At 48.0% G+C, this 19,370-nt stretch overlaps 1 protein-coding gene across 5 annotated transcripts; it reads left to right on the forward strand.

The window, feature by feature from the left end:
• The first annotated feature begins 34 nt into the window (after window positions 1–34).
• On the forward strand, window positions 35–18,236 carry ERLIN1 (ER lipid raft associated 1). 5 transcript variants are annotated; one of them, XM_071748854.1, is made up of 13 exons: window positions 117–165; window positions 556–679; window positions 1,555–1,644; window positions 1,773–1,854; window positions 2,343–2,389; window positions 9,218–9,279; window positions 10,066–10,191; window positions 11,310–11,383; window positions 12,161–12,219; window positions 13,573–13,664; window positions 14,195–14,284; window positions 14,593–14,672; window positions 14,868–18,236. In XM_071748854.1, exons 4-13 carry the CDS (start codon window positions 1,819–1,821, stop codon window positions 15,084–15,086), a joined length of 885 nt encoding a protein of 294 aa, XP_071604955.1. In that variant the 5' UTR covers window positions 117–165; window positions 556–679; window positions 1,555–1,644; window positions 1,773–1,818; the 3' UTR covers window positions 15,087–18,236. The 5 variants fall into 5 exon arrangements, 4 of the variants coding, with proteins under 4 accessions (XP_071604954.1, XP_071604955.1, XP_071604953.1 ...); XM_071748853.1 differs by lacking the exon at window positions 1,555–1,644 and having other exon boundaries at window positions 35–165; XR_011726797.1 differs by lacking the exons at window positions 117–165; window positions 1,555–1,644 and having other exon boundaries at window positions 429–679; window positions 12,161–12,725; window positions 13,057–13,664.
• Window positions 18,237–19,370: the final 1,134 nt, after the last annotated feature.

Raw genomic sequence — 19,370 nt, forward strand, 5'->3', positions numbered from 1 at the left:
CGGGCAACAGGGCAGCGGCTTCCCGCGCTGTGACGCCATCGGCAGGCGCCGGGCGGCGCGTATCGCACACCGCGGGCAGCCCGCCCCGCGCGGTTGCGGGCCCTGCGCGTGCGCGGTAGGGCGGGCGCGGGGCCTCGGCCGCACGTGGGCCCGGAGCAGCCGCAGGTACCGGGGGGGGGGGCGGGAGGGGGGAACCGAACGCGGCTTCCGGCACCGCCCACCCAGCGGCCCCGGGGGCGGTGGGAAGCGTGCGGGCCGCCGGCCCCGGAGGGACAGCCCAGGTGCAGGGGGTGTGCCGGCACCCTGTCCCCGGAGCGGGCATCCCGGCAGCTCGGCGAGCGTCACGGCGGCGTTGGGCCCGCCGCAGCCAGCGGGAGGAGGAGGGCAACCGGGAGGAGTGGGGGCGGTGTCCCTGTTGCGGAGCGCGGTCCCGCCTGGGGCTTGCAGGATATCCCTGGGTTCGGTTCGGGACCTGAGCGGGCGGCGGTGGAAGCGGGTCAGAGAGCGAAGATCCCCGCGCAGAGGGCGCGCTCGGTAACGCGCCGTGTCCCGCAGGTGATGCGAGGATGACCATGGCCCAGGCTGGAGCCGTAGCAGCAGCTGCCGCGGGACTCCTCGTGTTCCTCCTGTACTGCTCCATCCACAAGGTTGAGGAGGGGCACCTGGCTGTGTATTACAGGTACCGTGTCCTCACTGCGCCCGGCGCCTCCGGACGGGATCCATCCCCGGCCCCGAGCACTTCGGGAGGCGTTTTCTCTCGTGTTCATCCCCTCAGGTTTTGCCCCGAGGTGGGCAGACCGAGGAGTTTCTTTCTGTGACTTGGACCTGCACCATGCAAAACCTTTAAGAAGTTTTGGTCTTTCTGAAGTCTCAGTTACTTCCCCTCCCTTGTGCCTCCCTCCCCTTTTCTGAATCTCAACTTGGTTTTCAAAGCACAGGAGAACCAAAGCTCTGAGGCTTTTCTTCTCCGTTGCTCATTCCCTCTTGCATGGTTGGCTCTCACCTCTGTCCCAGGACCGCAGCCCGGCCAGAGTGCCAGAGCTTCACTGCTGCTCTGAAATGGGTCTGGGCTGAGTTTCACCTGGGGCTTGTACCCACCTTGAACAGCATCAGTAGAGCAGATCCTTGGCAGTCCACAACAGCAAGTGGTCACAGTCACTAAGTGCCACTACTCGAGTAGATTTTGCTTCAGAATTGAATAAAGGAACATAAAAATTCAGCACCAGCCTTTCTGCATGTTTTGCCAGTTCTGCTGTCTTTTCTACCCTTTTAACTCACCGCCAGTTTTCCTTGTGCTGTTTTTTCCCTTAATTAAAGAGTGTGTTAAACAGCACAGGCCCTTGCAGGAGGCTGTGCTGCACTATGAGGTTTGATTGCCTAGAGCTTTCCTCTCTCTCCTCTTTGTTCACCACCTGCCAGTCCCACCAGAGATTGCAGGTTTTCTTTGTGCAAAGTAAAAGACAGGGAAATGGATGTTCTTGAAGCTCTCTGCAGCGTTGCAGTGATGGAAAAATTTAGTAATATCTGCCTTGTCTAAAATTTAATTGCTCACAGGACTGAAGCAACTGATTGTCGAGTTGCAGTAAGCAAGTTTCATACCCAGTCAGCCCTTTTGTAGGGTAATTGGTGACAAATTTGTTGTAGGTGAGTAACATAATATGCATCACTCAGCTGTGACTCCTGACAATTTGAATGTACTTGCTTGTTCTCAAAGCTGGCACTTACTGTTTTTCATGTTTTTTGAGCCCTTTCCCTGTTTTTTCTCTCTGTAGGGGTGGTGCACTGTTAAGTAGTCCAAGTGGACCAGGCTACCACATCATGCTCCCCTTCATTACCACCTTCAAATCTGTGCAGGTTAGTACTTTCTCAGCTGAAGTGGGTGAGTGGGAGCAGATGTCAGAAGGAATATTGCTGGACAGGGGTGACTTAGGCAACTGGTGTTTGCAGAGGGGCTCAGCAATGTTGTAGTCAGAGTAGGAGCTCCTGGGGTGAGTGCCAGACCCAGCTGTGCACTGGGAGTTGTCTGTCTGGTGGCATGTGCACAACACGTGTGTGTGTTGCTTGGGACAGAAGATGCTTTATTCTGTGTTTCTGGCCCCAGGAGAGCTGCAGACCTCTGTGCTGCAGGAGCTGAGAGTAGGGAAGTGAGCACAGCTGCCTTTCTATCTCCCAGAAGGCAAGTTGGAAAGAAGTCTGTCTCCTGCCCACACCTGCAAAAGTCAGGAGGGAGGCAGAGGACATCTTTTGGGCTCCATGTTCCTGTATAATGGTTGTGAGAGTCTGGGCACAGTGTTGATCTTTGTGGAGAGATTTTGTGAACACTGCTTGTCTTTTTATTCCAGACTACTTTGCAGACTGATGAAGTGAAAAATGTGCCTTGTGGGACAAGGTATGCTTTTCCTTTTTCTTCTGGTGATGCACAAACGTGCCTTCTCGTGTAGATTGTAGGGAGTCGTGCTCAGTGCTGTGACACAGGCTGAAGAGTAAAGGCACATGCTCTAAAATTAGTCCCAAATGTACACCTGTAAATCCTATTTGTACACTGGAGGGGCGGGAGAGAGTGATCTTGCTTTCACTGGAATTGATGTTCTGAGGGTATTTGCAGGTATATTGATATTTTCTTAATATTTCTCTTTTTTGTCCTGTGGTTACTCTGCTGGTCTGTTGCTTGTGTTCTGGTCTCCCCTCTGCTTTGTGGCACTTCTGTTCCTAATGTTGTGGCTAATACAAGTGTTGACCCCAGCAGTGTGCAGATATAAGTGGAAATCCTTCTGATGAGATATGGCTCATTTCAAAAACAGGTCAAGAAAACCATTGAATCCCAGACTGGTTTGTGTTGGAAAAGACCTTAAAGACTGTCTAATCCCATCTCCTGTGCCATGGCCAAGGAGGCATCCCATTAGACCAGGTTTCTCCAAACCCCATCTAATCTACTCTTAAATCGTTCCAGGAATGGGGCAAATGAATCTCCTGGAATCATTTGGGCATTTTTGGAATTGACATTTTTCCAGACAGAAAGAAAGAATGAGAAGAATCCCATGCATAGCTGGCAGCTGCATGATTCATTATTAAGATGATCCATTTGTCAGCACAGATTTGTTTAGTTATACCAAGCAGAGTGGTAATGGAAGGAGAGGGCTAGTTGAGCTGGGTTGCAGATCCTGTGTTGGTTCAGTCACAAGTTAAAACAATGACCAAATCTGTTTCTTCAGGATAGAAACAAAACTGTGGATTCTCTGTATCTTTTAGCTTTAGCTGTTTAAAAAAAAAAAAAAAAAAGTCAGTATGACTTGGATGATGACCTTTTAACAATCACATTAAAATTAAAAGTTGAATGGTAGTGGCCACCTTAATGAGGCAGAGTTAAATATGATCTGTTTTAGCCCTTCCCAAAATGAGTTCTTTGAAGTATTCCTATAGCAAATCATCAGACATCACTTGGGCTTAAATACTACCATGAAGTCCTTGTGGGCCCTGGCTGCTTTGAGTTTTACCTCTCAAACCTCTTTCAGGAATGTCTGTAAATAATGCTGCTGTTCAGGGCTGCAGCCAGTTTTGTAGCTAGGTAAAGAGTCTTTAGGTCAGGCAAAAAGTAATTGTAGGAAGGAGGAGTAAGACTCGTTATGTTCTTTGCCTGCATCTTTTACATGACATAGTTTAAGTTATCAGAACAGAGTTTTAATGATGTGTTTAATGGCAACTTGTAGCTCATAAGTAGCATAAATAAGAGCAATACTTCACCTGCTGGACACTGTAAAACAACATCACATCTCTGGACCAGGGATGGTGTCCTGCAGACCTTAACACACCAAATAAAGCTTTCCACTGAAGCTTAACCACATTAAACATCCTAACACAGCCAAAGTTAAACTCTGGTGCTTTGAGCCTGCTTGAGCAGGGAGGCTTGACAAGGTGACCCCCAGAGGTCCCTGCCAGCCTTGCGTTCTCTATGTCTGTGATTTAGGAGCTAAATATTCTGTTTAATTCTGTAGACTTAGTTCATTAAGTTCCTATGACATTTTGGCATTATGGGAATCAGCTGTGCAATACAGGTGGTTGTGAAGTGTCAGGAAATAAATATGCTTTAAAACACCAAACATCTGGTGAAGCAATTCTTTGTTAATAATTGAATACACTTCAGGCCAAAGGTCCAAGTAGCCTTGTCCATTTTTAAGGTGTAACTGCAGGGGACTTCAAATTTGATACGTTTGGAATCAAAGGTCTTGCCAAAGCTTTGCATTTCACAATTATATTGTGAAATTTTACTGTCCCGTTACAAAGTTCATGACAAGAATAGATCCTAAACAGTTTAAATTCCTGTAATTATATATTAAACTGTCAGATTTTAAAGGCTGGGTTTCTCTTCCACCATTTTGATATTCCTGGTCCCTGTATTTTCACCTACATTAGGAAGCTTCTGAATGTCTGGGTGGGTGTCCTATCTCCAGTTTCTGCCTTACTTACTTTCTTGTCCCATTCATATTCTACAGCATTAAGTGACTACATTAAATACAGATTTTAAAATGCTTTGGCCCCAGATGACTGGTTTTCATAAAACAGCTCTCACCCCAGAGACAAAAACCATTTCATTGCAGCAGGTGGTATATTTATCTGCTCTAAGCTGTGGGTGGCCTTTGGTGTCTCTTGATTTCTGGCTTTCCCCAGCAAGAAAATGTCTGCACAGTTCCTTGGAAAGTTTAGTATTTTCCTTATGCTGATCTCCAAAAACTGATAGAAGAATCAGTTTAGTAAAGTAGGTTTAGAATAGTGAAATATATCAAAAGGCTTACTTAAATAATTAATTGAGAACTAATGTACTCGTATTAATTGTGGAATACAATAAATGGGTTTTAAATGGTGTCATGCAAATATTTCATTAGAGAATTAGGTAAGGAGCGTTTTTCTTATAAACTTAACTAAAAAGAATCAGGCTGAAAATTTTACAGATTTTTATAATGGCAAGAAACAGTAAATGAGCAGGGTGCTAAATAGTAATATTACTTGAGTGTTGGATGTTTATTTGTGAATGTGTGAGAGTCATCTTATGCTCATGCATATTCCTGGAGGAATGCTCATCTGTGACAGATCCTTGTTTGTTAGCCAGTCACATGGAAAAATGTGTCTTGAATAGTGCATTAATCCCTGGTATCTGGTATCTTTAGACCCACCAGGTCTTACCTCTAAGCCCAATTTTTGCAAGCTCTGGTTTTTGCTCAACCTGGTCTGGTCTTGTTTGTGGTCAGCTCTGCCAACAGGCATTACAACTTCTATTTTTTCATGGTCCCTTTTAAGGCAATCTCCTTCTGTTTTTATCTTGTCTTTTCCTTGCCTGGCTTAAGATGAAATCCTGAAATGTATGAGGCTTTCTAAGGTCTACTTAAATGCCTGCAGGGTATGTTAGTCCCCTGTATGCTTTCACCTTGCCCTGTAAAGTTCATTAGTGCTGCCTTATGATACTTAAAACATCTCTGGGGTGCACATTGTCTACGTGTGGATGTTCCTTTCAGACAGCCTATTTTGATTATAATTTAGAGAAGGATGAGCACACCCAAGTTACTCATTAACATATCTCGTAATTGAACAGGTTATTAAGTAATGTATAGCTCTGAGACAGGTTGGGCAAACAATGTCATCAAATGAGTAGTTTGTTCCTTTCTCTCCAATCAAAGAGCCTGCTCAGCTTGGTGCCTCTCTGCCTGACCAGCCTTTTGGGTGGCTCTGTGGTGAGGACTTTCAAGGGGCTGCAAATGCAGGAACTGCAGTGGAGAGTTGCAAGCACTGGGAATCTCCTGGGGGAGTCCCCTCTGCCTTACATCTGGGAAGAAGCAGGCTTTGGCAAATGGAGGTGTTCTGGGAGTGGTAGTAGTTTGTCAGAATGGAAAAAGCACTGTCTGAGGCAGTGTTTCAGCTGTCCGAGGGCAGGTGAATCAGCTGAGGACAGTGAGGATATTTGTACAGTTCCAGGTCAGCAAAGTGTGTGACTCTCTGCAAATCAATGCATGATGCTCTGCAAGAGATCTGTACCCAAACTGCCCAGGGCAGTGTCTCCTGCATTCCAGGAGTTTACTAACATCTGGACCAGGCTGTTTAAGAGGATGTCTTGTCTGAGATGCTTCACTTTAACACCAGAGTGTTACAGTTCAGTCTGGCTCTGGGGTTTGCAGCAGCAAGGTCCAGGAGGCCACCCCCTCTGCACGGTGTGAAATGATGGGTGTCTGGGAGGTGGGAGATAAGGACAGGGGCAGTTCATTCACCAGTTGTGGTTGCAGGCAAAACAGACTCAACTTGGATACAAAAATCAATTTAATTTGTCACCAGTCAAGTCAGAGCAGGACAATGAAAAATAAAAACCAGATGTTAAAAGCACCTTCTGCCCTTCTCAGTTGTTCCTGGGCCCCAATTACTTTGCACCCATTTCTTTACCTCCTTTCTCTCCCGTGGGAGAGAGCACTTCAGGAACCCCTCCAGCATGAGTCCCTGCCACAAAGTGCAGTCGCTCAGGAAAAGGCTGCTCCAGCACGGGCTGCCCACAGAGCCACAACCTTCTTTGACTGCAGCCACCTTCCCTTGTGTGTAGTCCTTCATGGCTGAAGGTCCACGTCTGCTCCACCATGGTCTTCCACAGGCTGCAAGTCCACATCCTGCCCACTGTAATTCTTCACAGGCTGCAGGCCCACATCTGCTCCACTGTGGCCTTCCATGACTGCAGGTCCATGTCTGCTCCACTGTCGTGCTTCATGGCCTGCAGGGGAAGCTCTGCTTGGGCACACTCCCCTCTTCCCCTCCCTTTCCTCCCTTTCCTCCCTTTCCTCCCTTTCCTCCCTTTCCTCCCTTTCCTCCCTTTCCTCCCTTTCCTCCCTTTCCTCCCTTTCCTCCCTTTCCTCCCTTTCCTCCCTTTCCTCCCTTTCCTCCCTTTCCTCCCTTTCCTCCCTTTCCTCCCTTTCCTCCCTTTCCTCCCTTTCCTCCCTTTCCTCCCTTTCCTCCCTTTCCTCCCTTTCCTCCCTTTCCTCCCTTTCCTCCCTTTCCTCCCTTTCCTTCCGTTTTGGTATCTGCACAGATGCTGCTTTCACCTTCCCTCTCATCCTTTCCTTTTCCTGTTCTTCAATATGTTAATGGCAGAGTCATTGGCTTCACTGATGGGGCTCAGCATTGCCAGAAATGGCTCTGGCATTGGAGCTGGGTGAGCTTCTACTTTCCCTGCTTCACAGGAGCCATCCCTGTGGAACTTTCCTCCCTCCCAAGGCCCCACGTGTTACTTTGCAGGCTTGCTTTAACCTTAAGCCCTCAAAAGGGAACTGGGTGGCTGTGTGTTGGGCTCTGAGGCACACCTGTCTCCCTGAAGCTGTTGTCTGAACAGCAGCACTGAAATAATTCACTGATACCTTCCCCTGTCTCCCCATGCTGGTTGAGATCTTTAGCAGGGCTGCAGCAGGGAGTGTTGGTGAGTCTGATGGATGGCAGGCAGTCCTCTGGCCTGAGGTGCCACCCTTTCTTCATGTGAGATGATGAGGGGCTGTCCTGCACAGCTGGCTGGTTGTCTCAGGTGCTCTCTTCTTCCTTCCATCGTCCCCATAAAACTGAAATGCCAAAAGCACCCCAACATAAGAATGTGCAGTGGAGGAGATTCCCGTGGAAGAAGCCCACACGTTCTGCTTTGGTTCCTCAGCAGGGTAAAAGGTAGCCCCAGGTGGTAGCTGAGTTTCCCTGGCCTGGTGGAGGTGTCAGATGGTGACTGGAGGATGGAAGGTTCAGGGATCATGATGAGTGCTCATGTGCAATAATAGTCTCTTTATTGGATGTTGTGGGACAGGTAAGAGTGCAGAATGGGTGAGATGGAGAACACATGGACCATAACTGCTTTTACAGCCTGACACACCTGTAAGGGATCCATAAGCCTCATATTTAAAAATAATGTTCATAGCAGTTCATAACAGGGAGCCATCGAGAATGACTGTGCCCTAAAGAGAAGTGTTGCATGAAAAAGAGATGAATACTCTTAAAAGTAGTATCTCACTAGTACCTCACGGTTTAGCCACAAGTATCTTTTTCTGCTTGTTTTTCCTTTCCAGCAGACAAGTTCAGACCAGGGCTGGTGTTCCTGGCTTGCTGGTTGCCATGGAGCAGGCAGGTTTGCAGAGTGAACACAAGCTGGGCCTGGGAGACCTTTACTAAAAGAGCACAGAAATGGGCAAGCTCAGGTTATTTTTCTGAAGTCCTATCTTTCAACTGCCAGAAATTAAAATCTGTAAAACAAGAAACTGAGTCTGTCATTGGGAATATGTTTAAGTTAGAACACCACAGAGGCTCAGTTTGGAAATGTGTGAATCAGCTTCTGGGGATCAGCTGTCTCTAAATAGGTTCTGCTAAAGCTTCTTCTTTGCCATTTGCACCTGAGGACAAAGTCAGAAGAGCAGTTTAAAAATACACTAGAGAGAGACTTAAGAGTTGTTGAAAATTAAGGGTATTTTCCGTTAATTTGTGCTTTTCCATGGCACCACAACTCCCCAAGATTAGGTATGACCCACTGACAGCCCCATCAGTAAGAGCAAGGGCTGGGATTGAGCCTCTGGGATTGAGCCTCTGATTCTAACTTTTCTCAGCAGCACAGGATCACTTGGGAAGAGGACTGCCTGCATACTTACTTTGTTGAGGTGTCTGGAGCTTCTTGATAGTTGTGGTGTTAGTGGAGAGCTGTTCACAACATGACATTGGTGCAGGGAACATGAGTTAAAGTCTGTTACATGCTTTGACTTTTTAACAGAGGCCTTGTCAGGTTCCTGCTGGAGTTCCTGCACAAACTTACCTGAAGGCTTTTCTCTAAAATGTATTTGCTGCCCAGAAGAGCTGTGATTTGCCTGCAGTTTGTGTCTGCTCTGTTGGTGTTGCCTGCTGTTCTTATCTTCCCTTCTTTGTGCTGGATTCCCCATTTCTGATAGTTGCAGCTGCTTTTCTGTTCAGAGATGTTTCATTTTGCTGGATAAATGGAAGATAAAGTGAAGCAAAAGTGCTTTGCAGACTTGCTGGAGCACGCTTGTGATTTATGTGGAGAGAGGGATGGGTCTGTACAAAGCTGGGGTTTGCTGACATCTAATTGCACAATGCTAAAGAAGTCAGAATTGTTCTGGGGAAATCTAGTAGAATTTAGTAAAAGAGGGGAAAAAGACGAGTGGCTTTAAACATGGACCACCATTACCATAATTTTCTTTCTTGCTTACAGTGGTGGTGTTATGATCTACATTGACCGAATAGAAGTTGTGAATAAATTGGCACCATATGCAGGTATTTCCCATCCTGTTGCAACAAGTAGTGCTGGAACTGTATTTACTCATCCTGTAGCCACCTTGTCTTTATTTCCAAGACTTCCATTTTCTGCCTTGTTATCCTTATGGTTCCCAGCATTATAGAACTTTGTTTTATGCACGCAAAGCTTTCTGAAGAGCCAGAGGTTTGCAAAGGTGAAAATAAATTAGGATTGGTTCTCCCCTGTACAGTTGAGCTGGTGCTCAAGCAGTCCTTTCTTGCTGCTGAAGAGGAGATCACCCCAGGTTCTTGGCAGCTCAGGTCCTGAGAAGATTACAAAGGCAAACCAAAGACCCACATAGCTTCTTTTTCAGCAGCACAGCTTAATGCAGAATGCAAGGCACTGAAGTTACTGAGGCAGTGAAGGGTGAATTCATGTTCTAATTGTGGGAATGATACTTGTTTTCACTTTACAGTAGTATCTGTTCCTATGCATGCAGGTCCTGGACAGGCTTTACTGTTCTGTTTGTTTATGTAGATCATAAAATATGACTGTGCAGTAATTACTCAGCTCTTGGAAGTCATTTAATCCCAGCAGCACTGGTGGAGGGGACCTCTGCAGGTTTCTCTTCTGACCTCCCTGCCCCTTATAGCAGCTGGACAGGGATGCTGTGGTTTTGTCCAGCCAAGTCCTGAAATCTCCCAAGGATGGAGATCCCACACTCTGCTGTCCCAGTGCTGCACTGCTGTCCTGATACCTTGAGCTGTTGTTTTGTGGTTGTGGTGTTGCAGTGGTGACCTGTGATAATTCTCTTAATTCCTCAGTGTATGATATTGTGAGAAACTACACTGCAGACTATGATAAGACCTTGATCTTCAATAAAATTCATCATGAGCTGAACCAGTTCTGCAGTGCCCACACCCTGCAGGAAGTATACATTGAGCTGTTTGGTAAGTGGATGGACAGCTGGATGCACCCACCAAGGGCTGGGATATCTCCCTCTTCTGATGGGGAATATGTTACAGCCTCTGTGCTGGAGTTGCAGTCTAGAATCCAGCTCCTTATATGTCCATACATCACTTCCCATGTACCTTTAGTGATTCAGATTTCTATGTCTTTACACATCTGTATGTGGGAATTTAACTTCAGTCCTTTTTCACTTAAGACTTCTGGATGCACAAAGTAGCCACCTTCCTCTTGTGCATGCAGTTATCTGCATTGCCTTCACTATGATGATGATTTTATCCTGCCTATTTTTACTTTTAGGCCCCTGTTCTGTGGCCAGGTTTGGGTTTTTTTCTTACTTTAAAAGGTTCCTGCTGGCTGTTTTTAGCAAGTGCTAGCTGGAAGGGATGTGCTTTCAGTTCATTGTGATACTCTGCTTTTTCAGCAGGGGGTAGCAGTGGCTCAGGAATTAGCCAACGTTCTGTGCCCACAAAGACAAACCAGCATCAAGTTCCTTCTAGAGTGGAAGAGCCAGGGAAGATGTAGTTATGGAAGACAAAAGGGTGTCAGAGACTGTCAGTCCTTGAATACTGTACTCAGGCTTGTCAGATATCAATAATCTGAGACAAGTTTCCTGGTAGTGTATGCAGCCTAATCCCACCCTAACTGGCCATTTCTGTAGAAAGATTGTCCTGGAACTTGGAAGTAGCAGTATGGTTTTTCAGTACCAAGTACAAGTAACAAGTACTGCAGATTCCTAAAGACTTAAGGCAAAGCTTGCTGCTGGCAGTAGGATAGGTGTGGCTGCAGCTAGGAAGGAATAGGTGTCTATCACAGCCCCTGCATGTTTTTTCTCCCTGAGATGCTGAGAGCCATTTGTCCCCAACTCAGATACCAGGAGTTCATCAATAGCTGAACCTTTCCAGCGGCACAAGTGCTTGGCATTCCTTTCAGGAACATTCATAAGGAGTATAGAGAAAGAAACTTCTCTATGGAACTCAATGATCTCAAAAGGCATCTTGTATCTTTAAGAGTATCTTACAGAGATGGCTGACTCAGCCACACAAGCTGTAGGAAACGTGATGATAAGCTAAGTGGTCTCTTTCTTGTCCTCCAAACACAGATCAGATAGATGAGAATCTGAAGTTGGCTCTGCAGGAGGATCTCAATGTCATGGCACCAGGTCTCACTATCCAGGTAGGCTCATGCCCTAACAAAGCTAATTCTTTGTTTCCACCTCTAATTTTTTTCACCTTTCACTACATCACTGAGTTGTCTTGCTTTGGTTTTCCACACAGTGTGAAATAATTGAGCCTTGAGTTGTGGTTTGTCACTTGAAGGCTGTCCATGTGGCAGTAACCAACCCTGAACACTAGTTGTATGTTAGGGGAAGACCTGCAGGACAGAGAAAAGGACCTTTCAGGCCACAGACCTGCAGCTATTTGATTTAATTGCAAACACTGAGAAAATGTTTTTCTTTAAACTACTTCTGGCACCCCTGAGAGCTGAGTACTCCAGTGTGTCAGTACAGTTCTTACAGGTAATTGCAAAAAGAAGAGAGATCTTTGTCTTCTCTGATATAGATAAGAATATCTATATTCTCCAATATAGATAAGAATGAGACCAGCAGAGGACCACATGGTCCTCATCTGCAGACCACATGTAGTGTAAAGTAGGTAAACTTTGGGGTGGAAAACTAAGCTTCTTTTAACTAAGGTGGTAGACCTCTTCATGTCTCTATTCTTACTTGATCATTTGGGTGCCATAAAAGTTATGAAGAAAGGAAATAGAAATATCAGGCACCTCTGAGAGTGGCTGTGCTTAGCTGTGTGGTACAAGAGGATTGGGAGCCATTATATAGTTTTAGATCAATGTGGAGGTGTCTAACTATAGGTGGTTATACAAATACGATTTTTAGATATGCTGCTTACATCAAAATATTTAATTTAAAATGCACTCACTTTTTTTTCGTAGGCTGTGCGTGTTACGAAACCTAAAATCCCAGAAGCCATACGAAGAAATTTTGAGCTAATGTGAGTAGCTGTACATCAAATTGTATTAATTGGTTTTGAGGGTCCAGCACAGGCATTAGAAAGCCCTTCCTGGTGCTCAGAAGGTGAGAGGTGAGCTCTAGTCTCTGGGTACTTGGGTAGGTGCCCTTGTGCATTCTGTTTCTCTATTTTCGTAGCTCTTTCACCTTGGAGCCTTTGAACCCTTGACAAAGAAGTTGTCAGCATGTACAGAGTCTGTATCAAGGCTCTGTTCCTACTTCTTGATGTAGAGGGGACATGGATGTGCTATGGAGATCCTGCAGGAGACTTGTAAACTGGATTCAGGGCTCAGGAGTATTGATGTCTCCCCCGTGAGCTCCTTTCCAGCAAAGTCACAGAATTGCAGACAATTTATAATCTGTTGTGTACCACTGGAGGTCTTCTGTCCAAACCCCTTCCCAAAGCAGGGCCAGTGCCACTGCTGGGGCAGGTCTCTGTGGGCCATGTCTGGGTGATTTGGGACATCCCCAAGGGTGGAGATCCCATGGGTTGGTGTAGCAAGACGAACCTCTTTTAGGGCAGGGCGCTCCAAGGTCCAACCAGGTGTTCCAGCAGAAGCTCACAAATAGTGCTCTGAGTCTATTGCTCTCAGGGCTGACCAGCCTGGATCAGTGCTATTGCTCCAAAAGCAGTGAACCTCTCTGCTGGCTTCCTCAGGAGTGAGCTGAGCTTGTGAGTTTGAGCCTTACCTTTTATTGGCCCCCTAATCCTGCTCATGCGCAGTAGGGGCCCGCCCTAATCAGGCACAGGTGGGCTTAACACAAGCTCATGCCCACTACCTGGCAATTAGTGGCACCTGGTTGCCTCATTTCACTACAGGCTGGGGCCTTGTCTCAGGGATGCTCTGCTTGCAAGGGGTCTGGACAGGGGTTCCCACACCTGCTTGCGTCAGTGCCTCTGGGGTTCTCGACGTGTTCCTCTGAGCAGAGTCTGGCCCTGGTGGCTCCAGGACCCCTTTGGCAGGGGGAGATGTTTTTGGGTTCCCCTTCATCTCCATGTCTCCAGATGAGCAAGCCCAGGCTCCCCCAGCCTCTCCTCATATGCCCTGGCTCCCATGCACATTTGCAGCAGCCCTGCACTGGATTCACTCATCTGAAGGGCCTCAAACCATACCTAACCTCCAGCACCCCATAGCAGTGTCATACAGAGAGGGGGAACAAACCCCTTTGTCCTGGTGGCTACAGGTGTGCTCATGCAGCTGGAGAGCTTCTTCATGGCTGTGAGAATGGGATGATCCCAACTGCTCAGTTTCTTCTCCCCTTGGCCTCTCCTGCCCTGGCTTGCAGAGCTGCTTCCCACCTTCCTTTCTTTGTGATGTTGTTTCTCACCCTGCAGGGAGGCTGAGAAGACCAAGCTGCTGATTGCAGCCCAGAAGCAGAAGGTGGTAGAGAAGGAAGCAGAGACAGACCGTAAGAAAGCGCTCATTGGTACGTCAGGAGCTGTGGGTGCCAGCGGGTGGGACCAGGCTGAGCTCCCATTCCTGTGTATCCCTGTGAGCTGGAGCAGGACATTGCTTTGCATTGCTGGCAGCTCCCTACATGGGGCATGGCCAGGCTGCACCAGCAGTTATTTAGAGAACATGAGTAATTGTTCTGCTGTATCTGTATCCCATCTCCCTCTCCATAGCAACAAACAACTCTGTCCTACAGCAGGACAAGAGGTAACAGCTCTGCCAGAAGAACTGAATGGGGTTGAAGCTGAATGTCCTTGTGCTGAATGTCCCTTTTACACTTGTAAAAGGGATTCTGGCCAGTGCAACTCGGGACACATCAGCACCACATTTTCTTTCTCTAACTGCTGCTTGGAGTACAGACTGGCACTGTAGGATCTGAGCAAGGGAGGCAGCAGAGAGCTGTGCAGATTCTGTGCAGATTCTGCAATCGGTGTGCTGGGGTCAGGGTGCTGAGGCTCAAGCTGTGAGAAGCAAATGTTTGAGCTGAGGCTGTTGTGATTGCAGAGGCAGAGAAGGCTGCTCAGGTGGCCAGGATTCATTACCAACAGAAGATTATGGAGAAGGAAACAGAGAAGCGAATTTCTGAGATTGAAGGTAACCATGCTGCATGTCCCCATCTTGCAGCTACGGGTGGTGGCAGTTAGAGCATCATCAGAGCTGGGTTCAGAGGCATCGCTTTCATCAAAGAATGATAAAGGGTGCAGTAGTGCGAGGCCATGCACTGGGGTCACACCTCCAGTGTGCAGGTCCCGCCACCAGTGGAGGTACATGGCCAGCCAGGCTGTGTCACTGGCACACCTGGGTCAGCTCCTCCCCATGGGACATTCGCTGGTGCTCAGTGTGATGAGGCTGTTGACTTGCTAACACTTTCTTTACCTCTCTGTCCTCTGTTGCGGGGTCAGATGCTGCATTCCTGGCAAGAGAGAAAGCAAAAGCTGATGCTGAGTACTACACCGCTCAGAAGCTGGCTGATTCCAACAAGGTGAGCACTTGGTAGCTGGTCAGAAGAGGTCTTGCTTATTCTTTTCCTCTACACAGGAGATTCTTTTCCTCTGCACAGGTGGGCAACACTGGTAAAACACTGGATTTAGTAGCTCACATTCCAGCTGCCTGAAATGAAATCTAATGTGGAGCTCAGAAGGTTGTCTCTTACAGTGTCTGGTTTTTCTTTTTGTAGATGAAACTCACCCCTGAGTATCTGGAGCTAATGAAATACCAAGCAATAGCTGCAAACAGCAAGCTGTACTTTGGTGACCGCATCCCCAACATGTTTCTGGATTCCTGTGCCTTTCATCAAGCCAGTCTGAGGACTGCCCAAGAAACCAGCCTTCCTTCACAAGAGGCCCTGGAGACCTCTGGAGAAAACCATCTTAGAGCCAAGGAAAGCACTGGCTGACAGAGGTAGATACTTGTACTCAGTGTAGCTCAGCAGCTTGCCCAGCTGTGAACACGAGTGGTGACCTGTGCTGATGGGGCAGATGCAGTGCATGCATGGACATCTTGGGTATAGGTGGCAATTGGGTTGATTTTCTTCTAGCAACAACAGAGCAAGTGCTCTGCCTCTTCTGTTTGTCCCCTTATTAAATTGGTGCTTTCAAATGAGGGATAATCCTGTACTAACATACCTATACTGGAATATTAAAAGACAGACACCAGGAAAGCCTTCTGCAGTAGGTGCAGTTATTTAGCAAACATTACTCTGGAGGTAGGGGATGTGGCTTTCAGGGCTGTATTGCAGCACACTGATCATTCCCCAGTGCTCCTTGCTGAGGCAAAGCAAAGAAGTTTATTTTGTTCTGCTGATGAAGTTCCACTTTGTGGGCTCAGAGGCCTGTTTCTACCAGTGCTTCTCTAACTCTCCTCAAGGACTCAGTGGAGTGGGCTCTCCTTGGCCAGCAGAGGCTGTGTGTTCCTGCTCAGGGCAAGGCCTGGTGAGGAGTGGTTTGGTGTGGAATAGGTTATTTGAATAGGATCTGTGTAGCTATAATCATGATCTTTCCTGTGATCAGTGGCAGTAGGTAACAACTTGGAGCAAGCAATCTCCAACTCCTTCTCCAAGCAAGAGCCTCACACTGGCTGCTGTGACTGACTGGTCACAGGCTGACCAGCTGGGTGGCTGGGTCTTGCCTTCCACCCTAAACCAGATTTCATGGAGCACCTCTGAGCAGCTGCTTAGGAACAGAGCTGGGAAATCTTTGCTTAGACCTCAGCCTCCCTGTAGATCTTTTCACCAGGAAAAGGGAACTGAATTTCAACTGCTCTGCCTTGCTGGCAAAGTGAAGGGGAAAAGTCAAAGAGCTCCACCCTGCAGCAGATCAGATATTTAACACCTCAGCTGCAAAGCAGGTGAGGCATTGTTGCTCCCCTGTGCAAAATCCACCACTCCAAGAGGAAGTGGGGCCTGCCTCATGTGTCCTTGAACAACCATGGTGGTGTCTGTCACTTGTCCTCTCACCACTGGCCAGGCATTGCAGCATCACTGGGCTTTTGTCTTGCAAGCAGTGCTGGCAGAATGATCTTTTCTCCTGCTGGGTGTTGTAATATATCCAACCCCTGCTCTCTGTGTGGCACTGAAGGGTGAGAGAAAGACATGCTTGGGAGGGAAGTCTGCTGGTATGATCTCCTTTCCTCTTTTCCTCTGTCCTCCTGTTTTCCTGTTAGGATGTGCTTGTTTCTAGGACCTGTTGCTTGTGTTCTGCAATGATCCCAGAAGACTATGGCTGGGGAAGCAACTGGCAAGAGCTTGTGCTGGGATGCCATTCCCTGTCTGGTAGCTGCCTGCCTCTGACCCCATTCCATGTTCCAAGACTGCCTGTCCTTCACCAGCCTGGAATATTTGTACATTCATCCTGCTTTCCTGTCCCCTCAGCTTCAGCCACATGCAGCACTTGGCCTTGGGGCTATCCATTGGATCTGCTGGTTGGAGATGCTCGGGGTACTTGGACAATTAGTGCTGGTGTTGGGATCATCTGGAGCCTCATGGCAAGGGGAAGAACATGCTTGGCTTTTGCCTTGGTGAAACAGTCCAAAAAAAACAGCCTGACTTTCACCTCCTGCATGTTCATGTTTTCCCTGTCTGCAGAATCCAAGGCTCAGTTGGTTTTCCACCCCAGGCACCAGCTCTGCTTCAAACACAGACAGGGCAGGGGGCAGGACCTGGGCCCCCAGTGAGAGTCCAGCTGAAGGTGCTTATCACTGGTTCTGACTTCAGGGCATGGATGTAGGTGGTTCCTTGTGTTCTGAAGGTGAAAGGAAGGGTACTGCTGCCACCAGGAGGAGAGGATTCTCCAGTTTTTGTTGTGCAGTTTGTGTCACAGCTGTGTGTGTGCCTTGCAGGTCTCCACTTGGGGAGCACTAAGCTCAGCTTTTGCACGGGAGGGCTCATGTCTTCCCTGTCCAAGACTCAAGCAAACAAAGCTCTCCTAGCAAAGAGCCTTCAAGAGGACACTGGTGGTCAGAGAAGCAGGGAGGATGTCTGCATCTTGCACAGCTCAGCCATCAGGCAGGGCAGAGCCAAGAGTGATGGGTGATGGCAGTGGAGGAGCAGGCAGGCACAGCGTTAGTCCCCAGGGGAAGGGTGCAGAGGCAGAGGGGGCTGGCAGTGTGTTTCATAGCTGTGGTGTTTGAAATGTCTCCTGGGAGTACTGTTGGATTTTCAAGGTCCTCTTTCTCCTGTGAGAAACCAGTGGAGTCACATCTCTTTGACACTCCACCTCGTTGGTTTTGCTGGCTTGCAGCAGCCACTTCGGTTGATTTTTGAGACAAAGGCAGAGTTTTTGCAACAAAAGTATTGCTGGAGGTGGCCTTGTCTCCACGTGTTAGTCACTGAGGTTGGGGACTGCCCGGTGCTGGCATCACACTGGGTGGATGGGGTAGGTGCTGCCAGCCTGGAGATGACAGGAAAGTAACACAGTAACAGCAAACTTCTGGGAGCAGTAACCAGGCAGCTCACAGCGCTCCTGCTCAGAGTGTTCAGAGCAAGATCTGCATACAGGGACCACAAAAGCCTCTCAAGCCCCTGCAGGAAGAGCTGCTTCCCTTTGGATCTGAGCCTTGCTGGGCCTCCCTGCAGCCATCCAGGTAGATGCATGGCTTTGCCATTAGTTGCTAAATGTCATCCTGGTCTGATTGGGAATGCATCAGCCATCTCCTGCCTATCTGGTCTGAGGGATACCTGGGCATTGCAGTAATGTGTGTGTGATGGTCACATCTGCAAATGCCTCCATCCCTCTCTGCTTCCCCTGCCACTGCTTCAGAAGCCTGAGTTGGTGTGCAAGAGGATGGCATCTCCATGACTGTACTATGCCCCAGTCTGGGCTTTGCTTCTCTCTAAGCTGGGAGCTGCAGAGCAGGTGTATGGGTGCCACCAGGAATGTGGGTTAGAACTTTTTTTTCCTTTCTCTCTGTTCAAAAGCCCTGTGTGCTCATGTGACTAAGGGGGTCTGCCAATTGATCCACACCTTTTGAGACAAGACGATACAATATGTTCAAGTTTACATGCAGTGTTAAGTTCTTTTGATAAAGCAAAATAAACATTATTTTGTTACCATTGTCTTGGTGGCTTTATGTGTAGTAGAGCTGGTGTTGTAGGCATGTGGAGAGGGTACACCTATGCCTCTCATTCTGTAGTAACACTGCATCTGGTTGCAGTGTTGTACCCCAGCTGCAGTGAGTGCAGTGACCTGAGGAGTCCCATGGCAGCATGAGCCCAAAAGAATCCACAGGATGGTGCTGAGCAGCAGGGGCAGCACCTCCTCCTCTGCTGCTGCTCTCATCCTCTGCAGCTTGAGGGGGGGCAGCTGAACCCTTCTGGCCCTTGGGCCACCATATGAGCTGCCCAGCTGCTCACAGGCAACCAGTGTGGGAGTGTTCCCCAAGCTGACATCACTGCCATGCACAGGCAGCGCCCTTGGGAACTGTGGGCTGGTCCCCAAGCACTGATGTTGCCTGCAAACATGGTTTTTGGTCTTGGACCAGGATGATGGGAGCTGAGCTAGTGCTGGGAGTGACCAGTCTTCTGTCACAGAGCTTCTCCTGGCAGCTGGGGCTGAGGGCCAGCAGTCCTGTGTGCTGGGCAACCACAGGGAACCTCCAGCCCCTGTAGCAGCCTTGCTCTGTACAGCTGGCAGGAAAACTGGCTGAAGCAGTTTTTATGGCTGCACAACGCTGCAAGAGCCCCTGAAAGTCCCCTCTGCTGAGGATTCAGCCAATGTGCTATGAACACCACGTTCCTGCTTACCAGCTCCAAACCTCATCTGGTTGGTTAGAGCAGCCTCATCAGCTTCATTTGTGCAGCCCCCCAACTGTCCTCTCCCCCTGAAATAATACTGCACAGCAGATGAACCAAATCTCTGTGAGATGACAAAAGTCATCACCTAAAGAACTAATTTGCACCCTGAGTTCCTTTAACACAAAAGATAATCCTGGTCTATTTTTTTCATTTATTTATAACACACAAATATATCATTTTACAATGTAGTTTAAAAAAATTAAAAAAAAAAAAAAAAAAAAAAAAAAGAGGACTTAACAAAAGCCTCTCAAAAGAGAAAATCCACTGCATGTTCCCATGTCGCTCCCGGATAACCCTTAAAGCTCTTGTTGGCACTTTGAGTGTAGAGGGGTTGAGTACTCAAAGCTCAAAGTCTGGATCTCTGCTGGTGCAGGAGCCGTGGCAGCAGCT

The sequence above is a fragment of the Heliangelus exortis genome, chromosome 7, assembly GCF_036169615.1.
Source record: "Heliangelus exortis chromosome 7, bHelExo1.hap1, whole genome shotgun sequence".
NCBI lineage: Eukaryota > Metazoa > Chordata > Aves > Apodiformes > Trochilidae > Heliangelus > Heliangelus exortis.

Coding starts and splice junctions, on each gene's coding strand:
- ERLIN1 (XM_071748853.1), top strand. CDS start 567: ATGACCATGGCCCAGGCTGGAGCCGTAGCAGCAGCTGCCGCGGGACTC. Junction 2,390..9,217: donor AATGTGCCTTGTGGGACAAG/GTATGCTTTTCC, acceptor TCTTGCTTACAG/TGGTGGTGTTATGATCTACA. Junction 13,665..14,194: donor CCGTAAGAAAGCGCTCATTG/GTACGTCAGGAG, acceptor TTGTGATTGCAG/AGGCAGAGAAGGCTGCTCAG.